This window comes from Corvus kubaryi, unplaced genomic scaffold (assembly GCF_017639235.1).
Source record: "Corvus kubaryi isolate FWS band 111438036 unplaced genomic scaffold, C.kubaryi_AGA036_p1.0 37334, whole genome shotgun sequence".
Taxonomy (NCBI): domain Eukaryota; kingdom Metazoa; phylum Chordata; class Aves; order Passeriformes; family Corvidae; genus Corvus; species Corvus kubaryi.
This window is the reverse complement of record NW_024581108.1, coordinates 2,668,067-2,691,705: the sequence shown is the minus strand read 5'-3', so window position 1 is coordinate 2,691,705 and position 23,639 is coordinate 2,668,067. Positions and strand designations below refer to the sequence as shown.

The 23,639-nt window shown below is 39.1% G+C and overlaps 1 protein-coding gene across 3 annotated transcripts; it reads left to right on the top strand.

Moving 5' to 3' along the window:
• The first annotated feature begins 71 nt into the window (after positions 1 to 71).
• UCHL5 (ubiquitin C-terminal hydrolase L5) lies at positions 72 to 16,243 on the top strand. 3 transcript variants are annotated; one of them, XM_042029878.1, is made up of 11 exons: positions 77 to 268; positions 1,641 to 1,704; positions 3,416 to 3,521; positions 10,874 to 10,999; positions 11,084 to 11,145; positions 11,223 to 11,353; positions 12,715 to 12,778; positions 13,863 to 13,965; positions 14,390 to 14,503; positions 14,668 to 14,766; positions 16,117 to 16,243. In XM_042029878.1, the coding sequence occupies exons 1-11, from the start codon at positions 187 to 189 to the stop codon at positions 16,159 to 16,161; spliced, it is 996 nt and encodes a 331-aa protein (XP_041885812.1). In that variant the 5' UTR covers positions 77 to 186; the 3' UTR covers positions 16,162 to 16,243. The 3 variants fall into 3 exon arrangements, with proteins under 3 accessions (XP_041885813.1, XP_041885812.1, XP_041885814.1); XM_042029879.1 differs by lacking the exon at positions 14,390 to 14,503 and having other exon boundaries at positions 72 to 268; XM_042029880.1 differs by lacking the exons at positions 77 to 268; positions 1,641 to 1,704 and adding an exon at positions 6,929 to 7,012 and having other exon boundaries at positions 3,452 to 3,521.
• The last annotated feature ends 7,396 nt before the right edge of the window (positions 16,244 to 23,639 follow it).

Genomic DNA, 23,639 nt, shown 5'->3' with positions numbered 1-23,639 from the left:
GGCGCCGGCGGTACCGCCCCGGCGCCGGGGCGGTACCGCCGGCGCCCGCAGCTGCCCCGGATCCAGTCCCGGCCGCCGCTTCCTGCGGCCGCCCCGCCTCTCCATGGCGGTGCCCGGCGCGAGTCCTGCCGGGAAGGGAGCGGCGCGGCTCGGCCTCGCAGCCTGAGCGGCGGCGGCGGCGCCGCCATGTCCGGGGGCAGTAGCGCCGGCGAGTGGTGCCTCATGGAGAGCGACCCGGGCGTCTTCACCGAGCTCATCAAGGGCTTCGGTGAGGGTCGAGCGGGGCCGGGCAGGCGGTGGGGGCTCCGCGGGGTTGTTCCCGCACCGGTGGGTGCGAGCCCGCTGTCCCTGCGTGGGGCGCCGGCCGGGCGGGGAGCGGGTGCGTGGGACTCGGTGGGCGCTCCCCGCGGGGCTCGGCTGCCGCAGGGCCGGGAGGGTGCAGGGACGTGAGGCCGGGGGCGAGCGCGGCTCCCGTGACCTCCGCGGCGCTGCCCCGGGCCGGCCCCAGCGCGGGCTGTGCGGTGCGGCTTGGCCCTCGCCCCGGCACGTGTTGCGCTGCTGCCGGACGGCTCGGCAGGGACGTGCCGCGTAGAGGCACAGCATCAGTTAGGTTGGAAAAGACCTCCGAGATGAGCGAGTCCAGCCTGTGACCCAATGCCATCTTGCCAACCAGACCATGGCACTGAATGCCACCTCCAGTCTTTCCTTAAGCACCTCCAGGCGCGGTGACTCCACCACCTCCCTGGGCAGCCCATTCCAGTGTTTAATCACCCCTAAGAAAAAATTCCTCTGAATGTCCAATCTAAACTTCCCTGGCGCAGCTTAAGACTTAAGGGTGGGAAAGTGTTCAGGTTACAGAGCCCCGGGAGCGAAGACGTTCTGGGAAAGGGCTGTCCCCAGGCTGAGCCGTGGGGCTTGGCAGTGGCTGGATAGCCTTCAAGTGGCTGCCTGACCTTCTAGAATATTAAATTTTGTGTTGAAATGCGTTTAAAATCTTTGGTGAAATTTTGAGTACGTGGTTATTACAACAGAGAAATCTACACAGGATTTCAGCCAAAGAGCCAACATTATTTTACTCTAGGTTTCATTGATTTATAGTTTCTGTCATGTCTTTTTCTCAGAAATGAAGTCCAGACAGGCTTCTTTGATGTTTTTATTTAACTAATAAATTAAACTTGCACATACTAAATATTTTAACCTTTTAGTCTCTGTATTATGCAAATACCTTGCTTGAATGTACAGCATTTTTGGTCTACTACCATGGGTCTTTGTCTGGAGATAGCTGTTTAAAGTTCTGCTTTGGACTTGCTGATAATGCCTTTAAAAACAGTATTGTTTTCAGTTGAGCAAAGGACATGGAGTGACCAGAGATATTTTAATCTCCTCTGCTTCTTTTTTAAAATGCAACTGTGTTGTAAAGACAGCATCACCATACACAGGTTCAGAAATTCCTGAAATAATTTCTCTTTACCTGTCTTGTTTTGGGTTTTTTAATCAAGGTGTGTTAAAGCCCATAGATAGACTTTTCCATAGCCTGGACATAAAAGTTACAAACATTACATAATGTCTTTGTGTCTTGACTGGTTGCGTCCCTTTTTAAATGGGTTAGTTGGAGAGACCTGTGTGTTTCCTTATTTCAGGCTGTAGAGGAGCACAAGTTGAAGAAATATGGAGTTTGGAGCCAGAGAACTTTGAAAAATTGAAGTAAGGCACATGTTTTTTATTCACATTCATCTGATGTCCCTGAAAGAATGTGTACTAAACTCAGGTGTATTTTTGGTGGATTTTTTGTTTGCGGCATTTTGTGTTTGTGTTTTTTCCTTTAGTTTCCACAGAAGTTCAGTAGGATTTTGATTAAATTTAATACCTGGCAGTTAAATTGCCTTTTATTAATGCTTTGGTACTTAATCTAGCTTAATTAGGTTTTGAAAGAGATGCTGATAGTAGCTAGAATGTGGAAATAGATTCCTAATGCGTTTTGCCATTAGCTTGCATTATATCTTTTAACAAATTCTTGGGCGAATTTCTGTTCCTTGATTTATCTCCCTTCTTCCTCACATCACATGATGTTGCCTCTGTTGTCTTAAATTATTTTCCTGTACTGAGATACTTTTGTAACTCGTTTTTCCTGCAGAACCACTTCCATATGTATGTGAAGGCAAATAGGCCTTTTATAACTGACAATGACTGGTGCCATGTGGAACGATTCTGCCCTCATTAAGCAACATTAATTCTTCTAACATTTTGTCCGTGATGTGTTGTTGTCCATGTTCACATACAGGATTTTAAGAGGAAAATGTAATTTAACCTGGACCATACTCCTGTATCTTGTGCAAATATCCTATGTTTGTAGGATTAATCTTTCAAAAGATGCAGCAGTTGGTACAGATGATGTACTTCTAGAATTTTTGACTGAAGATGCTTGGCAAGCAACACCTGAATGGCAGAAATGTTGCCTAGGAAGGGGTTTATTTGCTGTCTGCACCATCAGAACGTTTACCTGTTTGTCATTAAGTGACAGCTTTGCATGTCCTGGGAGATGGCCAGCTTCCTTCCTCCCTTCCCATTTACACCTGCAATATTTTACACAGTGTATAAACACTGGGAGTGAAACAATATAGGAATAGCTTGGTTTTTTTAAACAGCAGGTCCACTGAGAGAATTTGAAAAAATGCATCTCAGACTTCTGGTCAGAGCTTAGGAAAAGTTTCTTATGCAGTACAGGTGTATGTTTGCCTTTTGTAGAGAAACCTTTTGTGATGATGACCTTTAGATTTAAGCTGATGAATAAGTTTTTGTCTTACTGTAACTGTAGATTTGGTAAGAACTATTTCCCTTACTGATAAATTTTTGTGTTCTGGGCATACTGAATACAGTGCAACATGTAATAAAAGCTGTTCACTATTCAAGACATGCAGTATGAAAAACAAGACACGTTTTTACTGGAAGAGAAAACTGGGGTTCTCTCACTTGTTGGTGAGATAACTCAAAGCATGAAGTTTCAGGAGAGCTCCTCTTCAGATATTTCTTCTGTGTCTAGAAGGATTACCAAAACTTTAGCTCCTGCTCTTGTATATGATTGACAAATGCTTTGACAGCTGTTTGTCACTAACCAATTGAAATGAGAATTCTGCAACTGTAAAAGTTGCAGTAACCAGGAAAACTGGTCCTGACTTTTGAAAATTACCGGCTAAATGATAATTCAGATTGGGATTGTTTAGCACTTACGGAAAGAAGCCTGAATTGTCTTCTGCCTAATTGAAAGAGCACATCTGAAAATTTCAGTGCAAGTTCCTGATGTTTAGAAAGAACTAACAGAATTACCATACCAGCGTACAGGTAAACTACAGTACAGGTGATTTTGGTATTTTTCATCAGTACAGGTGACCTTTTTCATATAAATTTTGTTTTTCAGGCCAGTACATGGGCTGATTTTTCTCTTCAAGTGGCAGCCTGGAGAGGAGCCAGCAGGTTCTGTTGTCCAGGATTCCAGACTGGATACAATATTTTTTGCTAAGCAGGTATGACAAGTTCAGTAATTGTTTTAGATGTGTCATGAAACACAGCTTTTAATACCAAAAAAAACCCCTATTTTTTGTTAATATGTACAGAAGTTGGCATTTTGCAAGGTGAAATAGCTTCAACAAATTCTGAGAGTAGGTGCTGTGTATTGAAAGGTGATTAACAAAGCAAATCAGTTTGATCTGTCAAGTCAGACAAAAATAGCAGCCATGGAAGAGTAAAGCTCTTATTTATTTGTCAGCCCTCACGCATAGAGTAACTCAGTCTTCTGTGCAGTAAATAGTGTTTTGGTAAATGTTCGCAGCAGAATGAGCAAATTACTTCTTTTGAAACCACTTTCAACAACTTCTTGGAAGAAATTTATTTTGGTTCTGTTCTTATTTCTTGTTTTTCTCAAATGCTCTGAAGCTGGAGCAGTATATGTAGGATAATGCTTTCCTTTAAGGGTTTGCAGACCATTTTGGCATGCAAGTTTTAAGCATTCAAATCAAAAAGGTGAACTTAAATTAGAAATAATAGGAAAAATTGGTTTTGCTGAGGTAATCTATTGTGTTTTATTAAACACAGGGTAGTACTGAAATTCTGTTTTAGAGTTAGCAGACTGCTGTGTGTGTTGTTTGCAAGCAAGAAAAACAAGAGAAAGTGACCAGAATGAAAGTAGGGAGTATTTAACAATGTTTTTAGGTTGTTTCTGAGCCCTGCTTCCAAAACACTGATAAATGTAATAGTCTAAACAGGAACTGTAACCCTACAGGTGTTAATTACAAAACATTGATATCAAAGGGAAAATTATTAGGATTTCTGTGAACTTACATAGTCTAGTTGTTGGGGTGTTTAGGGTGGGGTATTTTGGGGGGCTTTTTTTTTTTTTGGTTGGGTTTTTTGTTGTTTTATTTCACACCACAAATGCAGAAGTGTTTTGAATGTAAATTTCAGAATATGAAAAAATCTCCACACACTTCCAGGTAAAAGTATAGAAATAGGGAAAACAATGCAAATAGCTGTCCTGGCCACTCTTTACCTGCTGGTTTATTCCTTTAATAATCACCTTCCTGTTTCATGCTGTTGTGGATCAGCTTTTTTAATGTTGATTCTCTTCATTCTTCCCCTGTTGCAGCTCTTGAGTCCTGCCACACACTGCCCACCATTTTTATGATACAATGATCAGCAGCAGTTTGCTAATGGTCTTTATAGCTTGATAGCTCTCATAGGCACTGGTTTAGATTGTGATCTCTGCCTCACCAAACTTACTGTTAGTGGCCATGGGCTGTAGCTACAGAACAGCCATGAGGCAAAGAACTCAGGGAAAACCCTTGATAAAACTTTCAAAAGGTGGTTACATGGTGGGAGGAAATTACTCTGATCGGAATCTAGAGAGGGATTTTTTTGGAGGGTGTTTTTTTTTTGTTTTAAAGTGAAGGTAAATTTTCCCTCACTCAAGGGATTGATTCCATCTTGTTTCCTGAGTGTAGCTGAGGTTCTCCTAGAGTTGTTGTTCTTGTTAATGCTGAAAAGTTTCAAAGCATTTGTCTGCCTGCTCCAGTTCTTTTGCCTCTTCCGCCCCCTCTTCCCTTCTTTGAACCTTGACACTGTGTTTAAAGGCAATAACTAAGAGGATCTTTCTTGAGCTTTAAGATGAGATTGCAGAATGTACATCACAAAATTTGGATAATGTTAGATTTGATAACAAACCCCACAAAATTAAAGGCTAGCAGTGAGAAGTCTATTTAATAGTTTTCTTTGAAACACTCATATTTTAATATGTTCTTAAGCTGAAACCTCCTTTCTAATTGTCCCTTTCATTCACCTGCTGCCTTTAAAGAGAGTGTGCTAGAGTGACTCTTAATTTTAGTATGGAAAGCAATTTCTAGAAATGTTCTAGAAAAATAATTCTGCCTGGTTTTGCCACTTGATGGCGTGGAATAGATGTTTCAAAAGTCATTTGCAAAAAGTTCAGAGTTAGTATCTTTCATGTTTTGGCGTTATCTGTCAGTCAAGTGCAGTGGCTTTGCAAAACCCAAACATTCCTTGTAGACATGTATGTGCTTGTGCTTCATATCAGTTCAGTTTTGCCTGGACTGAGCTATTGTGACTGAACAACTGGAAATAGGTACAGAGAAGTTATTATTAGAAGTCAACAGAAAGAAACTGCTTTGGGTATTTTGGAGGAATCTGTTTAATACCAGTTTAGCTCTGGTGACTTTCACACTGAGGAAAGTTAGCCTGGGTTAGAGATCCAACTTGACAAGCAATGTTTTGAGGACTTGTAGTGTTTCCTTGAGTAAGTGTCTGATCTTATGATTTGCTGCTGATGAGAGCAGGGTGCAGTGAGCTTCTGTGAGCCAGTGCAGCTCATCCCCCAGCAGTTTCCTGTGCACTTTTTCTGGGCTGATCTGTGCTGTACTTTGAGATGTGTCTGTTTAGCGAGTCTATACAGGACAAAGCTGGCAACAGGTGAGAGAGAACAGGGGGTTCTTTATGGTAGTGCTGAAGTTACTGCATTTCTCAAAACCACACTCTGAATCCTTCTGAGTCACCCAGGAGCACAAAGTGAGATGAGCATTCGTATTGAATATTTGTATTGTGAAAGAGCAAGTCCTCCCAACCGTTGTGCAACTGGGTTCACATGTATTTTTTATTTCCTCTGTATGTTTTATTCCAGATTTTATGCTGATTTTGAGGGTCTTTCCGGAAGACTTTTTTCTTCATCACAGAAGTGATGATGTAAAATTACATTATGTTCATTTGTAGGCTGGAATCCCGGAACAAATAGGTTGGTTAGGGCAATTTTTATGACATTTAAGGTTATTGATCTGTTGATCCGTATCTTCAAAACTGTCATGACACTGGAGCCTGAAAAATCTCAACAATTCTTTGTCTCTCTTTTCTTTCTCACACATTTTCTTCTTTTAAATGTTCCCATCTAAAGACATTTGGTACAATTGGTATTAGTGCAGACATGTTTTCAAGTCTCCTCCTGCCTCCTGGGTGAGCAAGACAAGGTTACTGTTAATATGTAACAACAATTGAGTATAGGAAATAAATTGTTTCTGTTCAATATTATTATGTGTTCAATCTTAAAAATTGTTTCATTGTGGGGAACTTTAGTTAGAGGTGAAAGGCTACAGCTCTCAAACTGTCTAGTAAAACATCTTTAAAATTGCATTAGGAAACTCAGTTTTGGTAAGAAGCTTGTGCATGCTCACGTTTTCCTCATTTCCACTTCCATAGTGATGTTGTAGGTGAATTCCAAATGGCAACTAGATCTTGTTCCACGTTAAATCACAAGTATGCTGGGGGGTTGAATTTTGAAGTCTGTCTGGTATGCATGCATATTAAAGGATTTTTTTTAATGGTCACTTTTATGTGCACTCATGTTAAAATTTGGCCTCCCTGTTATGCCTAGGTATGGTTTGGTCCTCTATTTGAGGCCACAGAACTCTGGATGATCTTACATACCCTTTGAGCTAGGATACCTAGGCACAATGAGGTGAGTTAAGGATACAATTTCAGCCTTAACTCTGAATTCCTGATTTCTGTGTTGCTTAAGTCACAGTGGATACATGATTACACCTACTCAATGTATTCAGCTCCCTGCCACAATGTTTGGAGGAGCTGCATTCTCTGCTGAGCAGTGCAGAAGTGTCTCTGGACAAAAAAGAATGCCGTTGTTAGACCTGAAACTACTTTTTTTTTGAGTTTAATAAATGCTTCAGCTTTTAGTACAGAAGTATTGGTATCCTGCCTTTCTTAGATGCCATGTATTTATTTTATTTTGCATTGTTGTGACAGAACATTAACTTCATTAACTGGGAATACCTTCAGAAGGAGTATCTTATAAATGATACTGTTAATAACAAAACACTGGTCTCTGGTTATGTTTATGGCACTAATGGAAGCATATGTATTTTTACATTTCCAATACTTAATTGATTTCAAACTCAAAATTTTTGACTCTTGCAGATTTGGTAACATTAAGATAGACCAGATATCTGTGTTAGAGCTAAGTTTGGGATAACAGATAACTTACAAGAAGTACAACTTCAAGACATGAAACCAATCAGGAAGAGATTTTCATTAACTGAATATGGCTGTAGAAAAATTATGTCTTTACTCCAACAAAATTAAAATGGAAAAAAAATTATGTAGGGTTTCTAAACAAGAATAAGTTGTGGAACTTTGTGCTAATGCTGAATTTTTCACATTGAGCTCCTTTAAACCAACTGTTCTGTAATGTTGGGATGTTTAGTAAGTGAAGCCTAGGGATTTGCTGGTTATACTACCAATTGCAGCACAGGCTTGTCCACAGCTTTTTTGAAAAGCAAAATACATAATCCATCAGGTGGAAGATGTGAGTCAGGAATTTAAAGAGCTTCTACCTAAAGTTGATCCAGAAAGTCAGACTGGATCCCTAGAGAAAGGTGCATGCTTAGGAAGTAATGCATCTTACTTAGAGAGTAGCCTAATCAAGTGGTTCCTTGGTTTGTTTTAAGCTGAGCTTCACTTGGGGAAGGGCTAACCTCCTCTTGATACATTTCTGTGTGTATAATTTTCTTTCAAATGTTATTAAATACACCTCGAACTTCTGCCTACAAAATCTTTTAACTGTGGGTCTCTGCTTTAAGTTGGAGTCTTGAGTATTGATCAATCTAATATCTCACCAAGACTTCCTGGACAGAAATATCCAGGCAAATGTTGGTATTTCTGGACAAATACAGACAATCCTCTTAATCCTCAAGTCCAAATAAAAATCTTTTCGGAACAACCTGCGTTTATTATCATGTTATCTGAATGCAGAAAAGGTTTTCTGCTAGTGCTGAGGCATCTTAAGTAAGAGATACTCTGAAAATTAGAGAGATGGGTATCCTGAAGGATTCTCTAGATTGTGTATGGAGCAGTGCTGTGTGCACTGATGGCATTGTGTCTGTGTGACAAATAAACCTGGCACTTGTCCACATTTGGTCCTGCAATCACATCCTCAGCCTGCCCTCTTCACCCTGCCTGTGAGCTACCACTAGCTGGATATTCCCTTGTTCCATCTTAGTAGTTCTCCTGTGTCATCTACATCCAGGAACACACTGGATTTTCATGCATACCACCTGCATTTCCTTCTACTCTTCTGCTACAGGACAGTTATTGCTGCCTTTTGCTTACCTCCTGCCTCTCACTGACTGAAGTTCTTGAGTTCTGTAATGTATTTTCATTTCAACAGCTAGAGGCCACTGCCCCCAGAGCTGCATCTTTTGCATATTGTTTTCTACCAGTCAGACATTGTTCAGCTTGGTCCCTATAGACTTCATCAGACTTATCTCATACTGTAGTTGGAATACAAAATAGGCTTAAAGGCCAATATTTGATGAGCCCATTAATTCTCTGCCAAGTCTAATTTTTCCTCTGATTTTATTTCCTGTTTAAAGCTTCTGTAACTTGCTATTCAGCAGTTTCAGTGTTGATCTTCCCTCTAGGCACAAAATCTCTGTGAATTTCCCTTCCTTGTTTTGACGCCATTATTGAGTTGTCTCTAAAGATATCAACTGATTGTTCCATCTTGATTTTTCAGCAAAAGTAGTTGCCATTTAGTCCTGTCCCTCTGTATTAATTATCATTTAACAAATACAGCTTGCTGTAGTGATGACCCTGCCTTCATTGTACCAGCACTGTTCCAACAGTTTGTCAGCACAGGTGTCCCTACCTTCTTTTGCTTCTCTGTCAGCTTAATTATGCTGCATCAGCTTCATGCACTCTGATCCACTTGGGATTTCCCCGCTTTCATCCTAGCACTACTTTACAACTGTCTCTGATAACTTTCTTTAGTTGTATCTCAGAGAATCTTTAGTTCTTTTTCCTATGTCAAGTGTAATTCAAATTATGCCATTCTGCGAGTCTGGAGGTTTGAATTTTTCTGCTGCAGGTTCGTTATTTCAGTGCCCTTGATGGATTTCCCTTGTATGTCCTTTATTTTGCAGCTGTGCGTGTTCTAGCCCTTAGCTTGTGTACCTGCAGTTGGTTTAATTTGAGTTTTGATTGCTGTAATCTGTTCTGCATGTGTAGTTGACTCCCTTGATTACCATTTAAGTCAACTAGATTGTATTTTTCTTAAATTAAGACGTGCTCTATTATTTCTTTATCATCTGCATCCAGACATAATCTGAACTGAGAACACCCTGAAGCATAGAAAATAAATTTATGATGTGGCCTTTAGTATTAACATACTAGGTTTTCCTTTGTTAGGGCTAGCCTTGATTGTAGAACAGGTTGCTTGGGTTTTCTCTTTTTTTTTTTTTCTTTCTCCTTTCTTGTTGGAAGTGGTTTCACATTCACAGCCCTGAACTAATTTTCATTTTTTTTTACAAAATTCACATCCTCTCTGGAAGCTTTAAGGTTTAAGTAGCATTTTCAACTGCAAAATAGTCTCAAAGACTAATGATACATTACTTTTTCCTAACCTATAGCTCACTGAGAAAAAACTGCTAATATAAAGTCTTTCTTGTATTATGGCCTCATACAATTTGATTACAGTGCCTTTAGTTAAATCTCAAATTATATTTAATAATCCTTGTAGCCTCTTTCTTTAAATACAGTGTTTTAGTTTGGTTATTAGTAAATAACATTAAAGACATGGCTTTAATATGAAGGGCGTTGCTTATATTTTCTAAAAGTGGAGTATTTAATACTGAAGTGTAACAGTGTCAAACTAGTGACTTAAACATTGACTTGAAAAGGATAGGTATATTGCAAGTAAAGAAACAATTACATTATTCAGCGAATCATCACTTAAACAATCTCTACATCTTGGAACACTTTGAAGTTTTATTAGTTTATCCCTCGAATATTTGAAAATTTTTGTCCAATAAAACCTTCTAATAAAAATTCTATGGTCCATAATGTGCTTTATTGCTTCAAATTAAATTTTTTGACCTCCTACTCCTAGTAGGAGATTGATTATTTGAAGGAATTTTCTTGGGAGAGTTGACTTTTTTTTAAGGCTATAGTTAAAATAACCCTATTTGGGCAGCTTGCTTTGAATATTACTGTGAGTTTTTCCACAGAGATCCAAGGATTTTTGCCTTTCTTCTATGCCTTTTATTAATCACTTCAGACAGTGGAATGACAGTTTCTGAGGACAGCTGTGAAATACAAGTTTTATCAATGAACTGTATATGACAGCCATGCAGAGCTGATTTTATTACAGCAAAGGCTTTTCTGTAGCTACCCAGGCAGCAAATCCAGTGTGGGTTAGAGTGCAGCTCTAATGTGAATCAGCACAGGAAGTGTTTGTAACAAAAACAAACCCAGTTTGGAGTGAACTTTTATCACCACTGCTGACCAAATTCTCCATGCTTTTTTCTAGGTCATAAATAATGCCTGTGCAACCCAAGCCATAGTAAGTGTGCTGTTAAACTGTGCTCATCAAGACATTCACCTAGGAGAGACCTTGTCAGAATTTAAAGAATTTTCCCAAAGCTTTGATGCTGCGGTGAGTGCCCACTGTTTTCTGCATTTTGAGTGTCCCAGTGTTACAGCTCTGGTGGTTTACAGGTGTTTTGTTACTTCCTTTCAGATGAAAGGTTTGGCACTGAGCAACTCAGAAGTGATTCGGCAAGTCCACAACAGTTTTGCCAGGTAACATATGTTTTAAATCTGGCCAAAATTTGAGCAAATCCTTTTTAATCTCAGGGGTTTTTAAATTTTCTTTGCAGACAACAGATGTTTGAGTTTGATGCAAAGTCTTCAGCAAAGGAAGAAGATGCCTTTCACTTTGTAAGCTATGTTCCTGTTAATGGGAGGCTCTATGAGCTAGATGGCTTAAGGGAAGGACCAATTGATTTAGGTAACATTTTACATTTTTTCTGAACATCCTTCATTTTAACCATAGCTTTTTGCAACAAATTGGTCATATGTTATAGGCTCAAAGCAAGTTATTTATTAAAATAAAGAATATCTAGGGAGTTTTCTGAATGTGCTGTAGGCTTGTACTTCCTTGCAGTCATTTGTATTGTTTTAGTTTTGTTGGTTTGAAAATACAGTTTTCTCCCTGCTTCCTCCATGTCTCTGGTGCTCTCTCTTTTCATTCAGTAACCAAATGATCAGGTCCTGCAATCCCTTCCAAAACCTTGGTAGTTCTGTTGCAAGTGAGAAGTTTACATAAAGGGAGAATGTATACAGCCGACTCCAGATACTTTTTTTACATTATGTGGCTTGTGTTTACTCACTGCCCTCTTTCTTCTTAGACAGCAAGTGTTTTCCTAATGGTTTAAAAGAAAATTGCTTTATTCTCTGTAAGACTGGCTCATGTTTTGTAATCTTTCTTGAGATATGTGTGCCCTGTTGTGTCTTGAAAAGCTCTGCAGTGCCTATCGTGTGTGTACTTCAGAGTCTCATACATTGTCAACAACAACATGTTCCACACTCCATTCCTAGAGTGTTTTCCCAGTGTTGTTGACAATTTTATTTATGTTTAGGCTGAGCAGTGGGTTGCTCCTTAATCTTGTCTTTAGTCTGTCTGGAGATCCTGTACAGTTTGCAGACCTAACAGTACCATCATTTGTATGGTCACAAGATCATGAGTCTCTAAATTTACTTTAAATTTAGAAAATTTTTAGATCTCAAAATTGCAAAAGAGGCATTTCCAGCTTAGGAAATCACCTGTAGGTATTCTCTCATATATCTTGGAATCAAGTTCTCTATCATATATCCTTTTATAGTTTTTCTTTCTGCCTGACTTTTTAGCGTTGTATTGCATCTACACAGACAAAATCAAGAGTTAATATTAAACAGCTGTACCTGTCCATAGTGATTTCCTTTGCTGTTTACTTCAATGTTGTCATACCAACTAATTTCCCTTGTGTCATAAAAACCTTACATAACATACTTTCCCCCGCCCCATAATTTCTTGTTATCAACAAAACAAATGTTAGATGCTTATGCCCTTAAAATTTAGCTTTGTTCCATTGCTTTGGCCACTGCATTATCTAAATATTGTTATTAATAAAATATCTTCCGCCTCCTGAAAAAGCCACCTGAGTAATTTCAGACCTCAGTAGCTAAAGAAATACTTGTTACATACTCTGAAGTTGCTGCATAAGGCTGAATTATACGAGTCGGCTTTGCAATACATTTTGCAAAGATGCTGAATTTTTTCCTCTGTTGAATTTTGCAAAGATGATGAGTTTTTTCCTGCTTTTTCCCCAGGTGCATGCAATCAGGATGACTGGATAAGTGCAGTGCGGCCCGTCATAGAGAAGCGCATACAAAAGTAAATGGTCGTGATGCCTTTAAAATATAGCACCTTACCTATGCTTCAAATTCCATAGTCCTAATTTCCCTCAGTTAAAAGATTTCAGCTGAATTTCTAAGCAATCACTCTTACATGTCATTTTTTTATGCATATCACTGTGTGACTTGAGAACCTGTTGTCCGGCATGAGGCAGATGATAGATAAATCTCAAATGCACTGGGCTGCTGCATAATTAATCCAAGTGGGTGTCTGTGTAGTGAAGAGAGATCCTACAAGTGCTCTGGAAAAGAAGATTGTTTTCTCTGTTACACAGCTGTGGGTCTTTGGGAGTGAAAGCTAAGAGTGTCATGACCATGAATAACATTTGCCTATGCACTTAAAAGCACTAGATAGTCATTCTCTCCATACAGCTGGTATTTAGAGATAACAACAAGTTTTTCTTAGGTATGTGGCTTGTCTTGGAAATTTAAGCTAGAAAAACATACTATGGAACTTTCCTACTTCTTAATTCTGGTTCCAAACTGCAGTCCCAAATTTGTTAGAAATAAAGTTGATTTTATGCCATTTTTAGAAAACAGCTCCAAGTTTTTGCTTGAGGACTTTTTTTTTTTTTGATAAGCAAAACAGGACTACCAAGTTGCTTTTGGAGAATTTAACCTCCAAAAGGCCTGCTAGTCTAATTGTTGAATTAGACACTCCACTGTGTGGAGAAGTCTCCAATAGTTTTTACTTTCTCATTACTATTACTTGTTAGAAAATATTATGTGCTGCAGTCTTCTGTAAGTTCTGTTGTCATGTTTTCTTTTCTTTTTTGGACAGTTTCAGTATTTGTTTTGTGACCACAAACAGGAATAGTAAATTTTGGGGAGAGAAGGTTATTAGGAGTTACATATTGGAGAGAGGTAGTTTGCGGGCTGATTTTATTTTGTGGCAAGACTGGATCTGTAGCAAACTTAACTTAATTAGACCCATTTAAACTTTTCTTTCCGTGAAATGCATTCCTTAAAGTGAAATCAAGGAGGGGGCTTTTGAGTTGTCATGTTGGTGACTAGTTTTGAAAGTGGGTCGTCTTTGTTGTTTTGTTTTTCTGTTCCTCATTTAGATACAGTGAAGGTGAGATAAGGTTTAACCTGATGGCTATTGTGTCTGACAGGAAGATGATATATGAGCAGAGGATTGCAGAGCTACAGCAGCAACTGGCAGAGGTAGGCCATGGAATTGAAGTTGCTAAAGCAGTTCTCTCATAGTTCTGTGTGTTGGCTTTATTTTTCACTTCCCTTCCTCGCTCCAAATGGAGTCACACTAAAAAAAGCAGGGAGTGATTGCTACAGATGTGGATGCACTCAGTGCTGCAGCTCTGAGCTGAGCACTCAGCACAGTGTGAACGTGTCATTTTGATTTTCTGCCTTGACTCATTTGCTGTGGTGCGGGAACTGTTCTTTTCCCAGTACCTGAACTAGTCTGCTTGTAACTAACTGCAGAAATTCCTGGAACGTTCCCATAACTGTAAGCAAAACTGAATCTTTCTGTGATAGAAATACTTCTGAGACTAAACTTGCTTTAATTAAAAAAAAGAAAGAATTTAAAAATGGAGTAACATCATCCATTTAAATTTTTGTTTTGTGGAAGGAGGAGCCTATGGATACAGATCAAAGTAGTAATATGTTAAGTTCTATACAATCAGAAGTTGCAAAATACCAGATGTTAATTGAAGAAGAGAACCAAAAATTAAAAAGATATAAGGTATGTAGCTTTTGCTTTTCTGATGAAATTATTGGAACAGTTGTAAGAAAAAGCCAGCTTTTATATATATGTGGGAGCTTTGCAATTAATCTGAAGGAAGTGGATGGGGACTAGAAGATAGTTCAGCCATGTAATAATTGTTAATGCTTTTAATTTATTTTTAGATTGAAAATATTAGGAGAAAACATAACTACCTGCCTTTCATCATGGAATTATTAAAGACTCTAGCAGAGCACCAGCAGTTAATACCATTAGTAGAGAAAGTGAGTATTTCCAGCTGACCGTATGTTTCTGTAACTCTTCCTGCCTTCTCTGTTAGATGGACGAGCCCGTGCCATTTGTGCTGCCGAGGTCTTTGGCCGGGAGCGCTGCCCTGCGGCCGCTATAGCGGGCGGTGACCGCGCGGTGGCAGCCGTGGCACAGCGCTCGAGTTGGAGCGCTCCCTTTTCCTTGCTCCCGTGCTCATTCCCTGGCTTGGCTTCCCCCCTTTCTGAGGTATCTAGCCATTAGCATTGATTTACTGCTAAGGTTTGTATTAAACTTTAATAAATAAGTGTGTCTTCCACTTTGGCGAGGTTCTTAAACTGGTCAAGTGTACTTGAACTGTACTCTGCTCTCTGTGCTGGCATGCACTTAGGCTTGAGTGCCAGAGGCAGGATCCCTGATTTTGTACTCACTGAGAAAGGATCTCCAAATCAGTGTAATGAAAAAAGAGCTGTGTATTGTTTAATGAGTGCATTCTTTAGCTGAATTTATTTAGGAAGGTAAATTTGCAGGCCTGTAGTTTATAAGACAGTAGCTTGTGGAGTTTTAATTGTTTTATGTTAACACAAGTCATTTATAACACCCATCAAGCTGCTTTCACAAGTAAATGACCAGTGAGCTGATGGTAACAGATCTTAATTCTAAATCACTGAATGAGATGCTGTTCTGTTCAATAATAAGCGGTAATAAGCAAAAGCCTGATTCAGAATTAACTAATGTTTTGACAGAAAGTTGTTGGCCTTGCTTCTGAGTTGTCCCCTCTTCTTGCTCAATCTGTTTCTTAACTGAAATCGTAACGAGGAAAGTGCCAGTTTCCTGTCAATTTGAACTATTTATGATTGATATAAGTTATGAGAATCTGTCTGCAGATATCTTGATAGGAACTTTTGTGGGGTTTCTTTCCACTCATTTTAAAGATCTAAACCACTGAGATCCTGTTTGTTTCAGAGTTCAGTTTTGATAATCAGTATGTCTGAATGTGGTGTTTTCTTGTGACATAAAATATTTCCATTAGGAAGAGATTTTTCTATGTTAAATGAAATTGGTATGGAGGTATGAAAAATGAAGGTTTCAATTATGCTTTTAAAATCGTGCTTTTCCCCTGCAGAAGTTACCCAATCTCAGTTTCTTTTGCATAATATATTTAAACCTGTATTTTTTTGTAAAAGGCTTTATATACTAACCTAGTAAAATAGTAGTAGGATGCTTCTGAAGGGTCTAAATTTACATTGAAATTTTTCATTTTCCAGCATATTTTTAATATTCAGAAATGTAATGAGTGGTCATTCAAAGCTTCAGAATGATCTTTGTCTTATCAGAGCTTGACATCATCTCCCCTTGTTTCCTAGGCGAAAGAAAAACAGAATGCCAAGAAAGCTCAGGAGGCCAAATGAAGATGACTTTGCAAAACACACACAGTTATTTGCTTCTGATACTATTTTCATGACAACCAATAAAACTTTTCATAAACTTCAACTTTTGTCCAGTGCACGTTTGCCAGTTGTGACAGTTTGTCTTGTACTGTTTGCACGGGTCTGACTCTTCCTTCCCCTGCATCTTGTGCATGTGGTACTGCTGAGCAATGTTTAGGTTCTCCTGGTCACATTCAGTATTCACCAGTCTATCTGATTGCTGAAAGCTTGGGAAGTGGACCCAGAAATGTGCAAGGAAAATGTCCCCATTTGTCCCACTTGAACATGTGATAACGATACAAATGCCAGAGGTTTAAGTATAAGCATGAGCTTTCTTTGCTCATCCCTACTAACAGTTACAATCCTTTCCAGTTGTTCAGTGACATAGCCTGTGTCTTTGTTTTTATGAAGTGTCTGATTTTTTTACAAAATGGAAAAGTATGAATCTAGCTGTAGAAACATTTGCAAAGACCAATGTATAATCTCAAAAGAACTGCATTGCTTTAGTAGAAAAGATAATAAATATTCCCATTTTTATTTTGGCAAACTTTCTTCTGTGGTATTTTATTATGGGATAAGATGGTGAGGATATGGAGTCATCAGCCTTGTGACTTGAGTATATGCATTCTAAATTTGGGGTAGAAAGAAGGCATGCTATTGTTTTGGGGAGTTAATATTCTTGGATATAAGGTATTCCTGTTCTGAAGCATGTTCAATTTAAGTCTTTAAAGCAGTGCTTTTTATTTGACTTTGAGAAGTACTAGAAGGAAAAAATGACTTTGAGAAGTAATACAAGGGAAAAGGTGTATGAAAGATTATTGTGGCTGACAACAAACATTGCTGTGGAAGATGCTTGAGCTGTGTCCCGTGGACCAAAGGGAATGCCTGGGGAGTGGAGCTCACTGGGTGTCCTGGCACCTTAAATGCTGCCTGCATGTGAACTGTGAATAGATTGTTTTGGGATGGATAGTAACAGCCCATTGCAACAATACACACTGTTTGAATTATTCACTGTCAGTGTACATGAGTTTGTTTAGAAAACTTCCAGTTTCTTCTTAAAAGACTCAGATAAGAAACAGAAACAGAAGAAAAAGAGCTTTGATTTTTTTGTTTTGTTTTGGTTTTGGCAAACCTTCAAAACTGTAAATAGTAAAATATCCTGTTTGTTTCCCTTATTTTGCCTGTACTTCATTGAACTGTGAACTCCTTTGGTCTTGTAGGCTGAATTTTTTGAAACCCTGAGGTGGAATATTCTGTTATCCGTTGGTGCTTCATATATATTGCATATATATATATATATAGACACAGGATAAAATTTTGGCTGAAGTAAAACACAGACTGTGCTCTTTACTGCTGGAAAGATTTCCTCAAGTCATTGCTGTGGCTGGAAAGGTAGGGTCTGTTTCAGAAAAACCTGAGATCCATATCTGTGTTTTGTACAAAATTGATCAGCTTAATGAGAACATAAACTCTGTGTAAGTGTCTCCTCCTTTAGTAACGCAGCATTACTAAACTGCAGCATTATTGTCCAAGGAAAGGGAAAGACTATTCCTCTGTAAGAGACATTTCTGCTCTTAAAATTACATTTGATATGCCACTTCAACCTGTTGAAAACATTTGTCTGTTTTTCTAAGTGGTAGCCTGATGATTCCCACAGCACCCTGTCATCCTTAGAGAAGTTTGCAATTTGTAATTAGATGTCAACTTAAATTTGTACTGAAGTTATTTCATTCTCCTTTTATTGGCATACTTGGGCATGTACAAAAGGAAAAGGAGTTTTGCTGAAGCAGCAAATTATTTTTGCAATTATCAACAAATTTTAGTAGCAATTGTTTCAGAAATTAGAAAATTTACATTGCAAGCAATCTTTCTGGATTTGTGGAAGGACAAAAAGGATGGATGTAAAGACCAAATTTTAACAAAATTTGTTAGTCCAATGCGTAAGTGAAAAATGTTTTGTTTTTAAAAAAGGCTGTTTAATGCAGAAGTAGAACATTTCAAAACTAGTGTATTCTGTTGTATTATGAATCTTTTTTTTTCCTGATCACACTTATGGCAGATTTTTTACTATTTTTGTCAAATTTGTAGAACCATTTTTTCATAATGTGTGTCTTGGCTTTAAAGGCAGTTATTTGTATATTAGGGCAGTGTCACATGAATGCAGAGCTGGACGTGAAGTTGATCCTGGCTAGGCTGGGATACAGTTAATTTCCTCCTTGGTAGCTGGTGCGGTGCTGTGTTTTGGATGGAGCATGAGAATGATGTCGATAACACACTGATGTTTTCAGTGGTTGCTAAGCAGGGCTTACTGTGAGTCCAGGAGTTTGCAGCTTCTCATGCCCTGCCAGCCAGGAGCTGCAGGGGCGCAGGGATTGGGAGGGGACACAGCCAGGACAGCTGGCCCCAGTGACCAAAGGGATATTTCCCAGTTGTGATGTCATGGCCAGTGTTTAAACTGGGGCAGAGCTGGCCTGGGATGCTGCTGGGCTTGGGTCAGTGAGTGCTGAGCCCTGCGTTCTGCAGCACATGTGCATTCTAATTCTATTACTGTCATCCTTTCCCGACCCCTTAACCTGCCTTTGTGTCAGCCCACGGGTTTGCTCTCTTTCACTCTCCCACTGGTGGAGGGTGAGCAACCATGTGGGGCTGAGTTGGCAGCTGGGTTTAAACCATGACAAGGATTTAGCAAATTAAAGGTGCCCAAAAGTCAAAACAGACATTTGGGCCTTAATCCATTGTAGACTTTTCGGAACCTCAGTTTTGCTGTATGTAGAATGGTGAAAGGTTTGGGTTCTGATTTGTTTCAAGGGCTGTGCATTCTGCTGGTGTAAACACACAGTGTGGCATATCTATCAGAACTGAGATTTGGGTATAATGAGAATAAACAGTAACTTCAGTTTCTGTGAAGAATTCTGCCAGTTCTGTTTCCTGTTGCCCAAAAGAGGTCAGTGTGTCTCCCATTTGCTAAGAGTTTGAAATCACAAAATCCCAAACTTCAGTGTGATCTCTGGCTGCCAATCCTTGCATAGTGCATAAAAATTTCAGAATCCTCCTGTAGCCTGATTTCTTCCTTCCCAGAGTAACGTTTTATACTTTGAACATGACTTAGTTGTAAGACATTTTGGGTAGCTGTAAATGTGATGATAAATTCTAAGTCAGTGCTTTACCTGCTGTGAGTAATGAAATCTTTAAGCATAGTTCCATTTGTCATTGTTAAGAGAGGTTGTAAAAGTGTGTTACCTGGGGAAATATATCTGAAAAGTTGTGTTATCTCTCATTAGTCATAACAGACTGTGGAGCTGAGCTTTAAGAGCATTTGCCATGATTTGTGTAGTGCATCCAGAGGAACTGCAGACCTGCATTTCTAGATGACTGGCTGAGAAGAAGCAGTTCTCAGCAGCACTGGTTGTGAGCTATGAGATATTCTTTCTTTCTCCCTGACCAATTAATAGAATTGGCATCCCAATTTCAAAATACCGAGTCACCTGTTTCTTTCAGATTATAATGTGCCAGAAGACTAAAATCCTGCCTCCTTAGCCAGCAATCCAGAACCTGGAGTGTGGTGAATAACAAAGTTAGTGTGCATGTCGTGTTTGTCAGGCTTTAGGTGTGATCTTACAGCATGGGCTGAGCTGTTTATGTCCTTCATCCCAACATTGAATCAGCATAGCAAAGCTTCACCTTAACACTTCAGTGGTTTCCGTGCTAAGGCTTGATGAGTGTAAAGAAATAATTCTTACACATTCCTCAAACTGCTCCTGTAATGAATGGTCAGGCTAATCCACTGAAAGGATTTCAGTCTTGTTTTGAGAAAGCTGAAACTCCTCGTTCTGTCACTCAGTGCCATGGTGCTTGCTTAATCAGCCTGATTAGCTTGAAAACAAGGAGCTCTCTGGAATAATTAGGTTTGATGCTGAAATATGTCCTGTCAGCCTGGTTTTGAGTCTTGGCTATGAAGTCCCCTCAAAATTTGTGGGTTTAAGTAGGATGACTAAACCACATCAAACTGACAGTGCAGTTACTCCTACAGTAAAATTAGTGTGTCCCTAAAGAATATTGATCAATTTTATTTGTTTTCAATCTCAAAAGCATACTAGGAAAGTGAAGATGTGTCAAGTTTATAGCCTGTGTTCACTAAATATCTTTGTGAAAGAATGCTGGTGTTATTGCAAAAGCATTTTATCAAAATTTTCTACTCTAAGAGGCTTTATCCAGTGTAAATCCTTACAGAGTGTTCAGAAAAGTTTGAATCATTTTAGCAATACATTTTTTTATTAATAGTGCAAATACATTACAGACAGTAGGCTTTGTAGGGGAGGAGAAAAAAAAGGCTAAAAAAGTGTCAAAATTCAGTCATTAAGGATATGTGGGCTTGATCACTTTGTGCCTTGCTAGTGAAATTTCTTTCTCTGAAAGTTTATGCATTTCTGAAATGGGAACTATGTGAGATTGTAAAACACAGATTTTTCTCTGAGGTCCCTGAACATCCTCATGAAATAAAAAAACAAATTAAAAATGGAGTAAATAGTTACATGTTATAGTTCCCTCTCTTCTTTTTTTTTTTTGGTGAACACCTGATAAGGGATATTTAAATCAGTCATCTGTGTGCAGTGGGTTCAGAGTTCTGCTAGCATTCTCACTTTCTTGTGTTCATGAAATCTCTTCAGTGGAAGTGGGGATAATGCAGAGTTGTTCCCACAGAGTTACAATTACAAGGTTAAGTGAAATGGATGTAGATTTCTCTGTTATATGCAATAACTGCAAACGCTGCAAAAACCAGCTTAGCCATGGAGCCTTTTTGTCTGATCTGGATAATCTCACCTCTCTCTATTAATAAGATCTAATCGGGCTTGTTATATTGAAGGCACTTCGCAAATCTGGTTAAATATTTTGCCATGATAAGCAAGTATTTTCCATATTTTGTACAGTTTGTTTATGCTCTAGTTACACCAATTGGCGATTATGTTAATATTTGACTTCTTTTTTTAAGTATACACCTTGCTAATTGCTGGGATTATGTCTCTGACAATAACTAAGCAATCATCTGCAGTGTTATCAGTATCTGATATTTACAGTTGGATGAATGAAAAATAAAGCTTGCTTTATGCAAATATTTGTATTAATTTCTGCTAATGTTATCGACAGCAGTCTGGTACCAAGATAATTGCTGTGTATCCCAATTTAAACAAGAAAACATGAAATAACTGTAAGATATTTCTTATAAAAATAATTTCTAGCTTGAACATCCTCTTACTCAGCAAATGTGCACACGAGTGTGTCCGTGAATTAACATTTCTTCACACCAAATAGAGAAAAAATAATGGGTTTTATAGAATATATAATATAATATAATTCTGCTGATGGTATTTAAAGTAGCCCTCTGAGCAGTCTGGACACATTTGACTCGACTCATTGTGGTTCCTGTGTGGTGTGCTCAAAAAATCAAACAGCATCACAGCTTATAAATGTTGTTTCTTAGTAGAAAAGTGCTTTCTAAGAGTGGAAAAGAGTATTGTGAGCTTTTCCATGTTCCATGTCCTCATTCCGCTTCTTTCCAGTTTTTCCAGTAAGGCATTGGTCATTTCTCAATTCCTCAGAAATCTATAGAGCCCTTCAAAGTAAATAGTGAGTACAAAACTTCCTGAAGCCCTAATGTGGTACCACTAAGATGTGATATAAACATTACTACAGATTCCTCGTTTCCTGTTGAAAATGAGGGGTTTTTTTAGGGGGAAAAAAGAAGAGATTTAAAAGTGAAGCTTCTTTAGCTGCTTTCATTTATTTTTCCCCTGTTCCATCTTTGAAATATCACGCTGTCCTCCAGCTCTGTGTCCCCACTCGCATGAGAGCAGGGATTTGCTCTCTAAAGTGATGAAGCATCATCAGATATGTATTTTTAGGAACTGTATATGTCTGTGGGGGATATTTGTTTTATCAGATTTTATCAGAAAGGCTTAACTATCCAAACAGACAGTGACTTGAATTCTGAACATGCTCTGGTGACGGAGGGAGGAGGGAAATGTAGGGTGTTATGATAACCCTGGGGATGACAAAAGCCTTTGTGTTCATATAGCTCATCTTTAATGAGAAGCTGTGGGGTGGCATCTTTGCAGTGGCTGCTGTCTTCACCCAGACAGAGAATATTTATCCTGCTGAAAGTTACCAGTGTGAGATGATTTATCAGTTTTCCCTTTGACTGTATATGGTTTTTCCCCCTCATGTAAACTCATACCCAACTCTGGTAAAAAGTTAAAAGGAGAGTGAGGTGTGTACTGAGTTCTCTGTATCTATCTCCCTGCCTTACCTGCTTGGTTACATGAAGCAAAAATGATCATTAGAATTAGATGTTGGTGCGTGGAAGTGAGGCAGATATAACTGTCCCCCGGGCAGGGACTGGTAGAGACTATTACTTAACTTTGTCTGTGTTCTAGTGACTGATAAGAGAGAGCTTGTCTTAGGGCAGTTTTCATGCAATGCTGAGAAATAGAGAGATAAGGACAGTAGGATTGTGCTGTCTCAGATACCTGAGGCTCGTTATCCAGAGCTCACTGCTGTCTTTGAATAGTCTTACATGTGCCATGGAAAACAACACTGGGGGAAAGGTCTGTGCAGATTCCTCTCTGATACATCATTAGGTTAGTAAGCCCATAAAAGCAAAATTAAGCCTGTAAAAGCTGACAGCTGACTGCACTAACTGCCCTCACCCAGGTTCTCTGCTGTGCGTGCACAGGTCAGAAGAAAATGGGTTTTGCTGATGTGGCTTTGCTGGCCAGGGTCAGTCCTCTCTTCTGCTGCTCTTTGGGACAGGTAGTGGGTTGTTGTGACACTTGAAAATTTTCATTACACTCTAAAGAAAAGATCTCTCCCACTACCTGTGCACCTTGAGGGGTCAAGCGTTTATGGTTAAGGACTTGTAGCTGTGTGCTCATACTTTGTGAGAACTTGCTTTAACTAACTGCAAGGCTGACTTCGGCCCCCTTTAAGACAGTTTGGATTCCGGAAATTCAGTAATTAAGGCTTTTTGACTTTCAACAGTCACATCTTCTTGCGTGAAGTTGCTTATTAGTTCTGAAAGAAAATAAATGAGTATATCCATGACTACAAGAACTTAAAGGCCCCCATAAGAAAACAGAGAAATTCTTTTTTTCTGGAAAGTTTAATTATTCCTACTGAAACCATCTCCCCTTTGTGGAAGCACCAGATGCTGGTACAGCAGACCTCCAGAAATACTTAGGCTGTGGAGCAGTCTTGCTAGATGTCGTAAGTTGCAGCTGCCTAACTTCTTATCCTGGCCAAAGAATCTTGAAAAATGCCTCTCATTCTCTCTGCTTCAGAGTTTGCCTTGAAAAAAGGAAGAAACGTCAAAAATTTCTTCTCACTGGGAAAGGAGAATGAGGGAGGTTTTGAATAAAGTGATAAAACCAAACTGGGAATAGTAATGGGAAAGCCTAAGAAAGAAT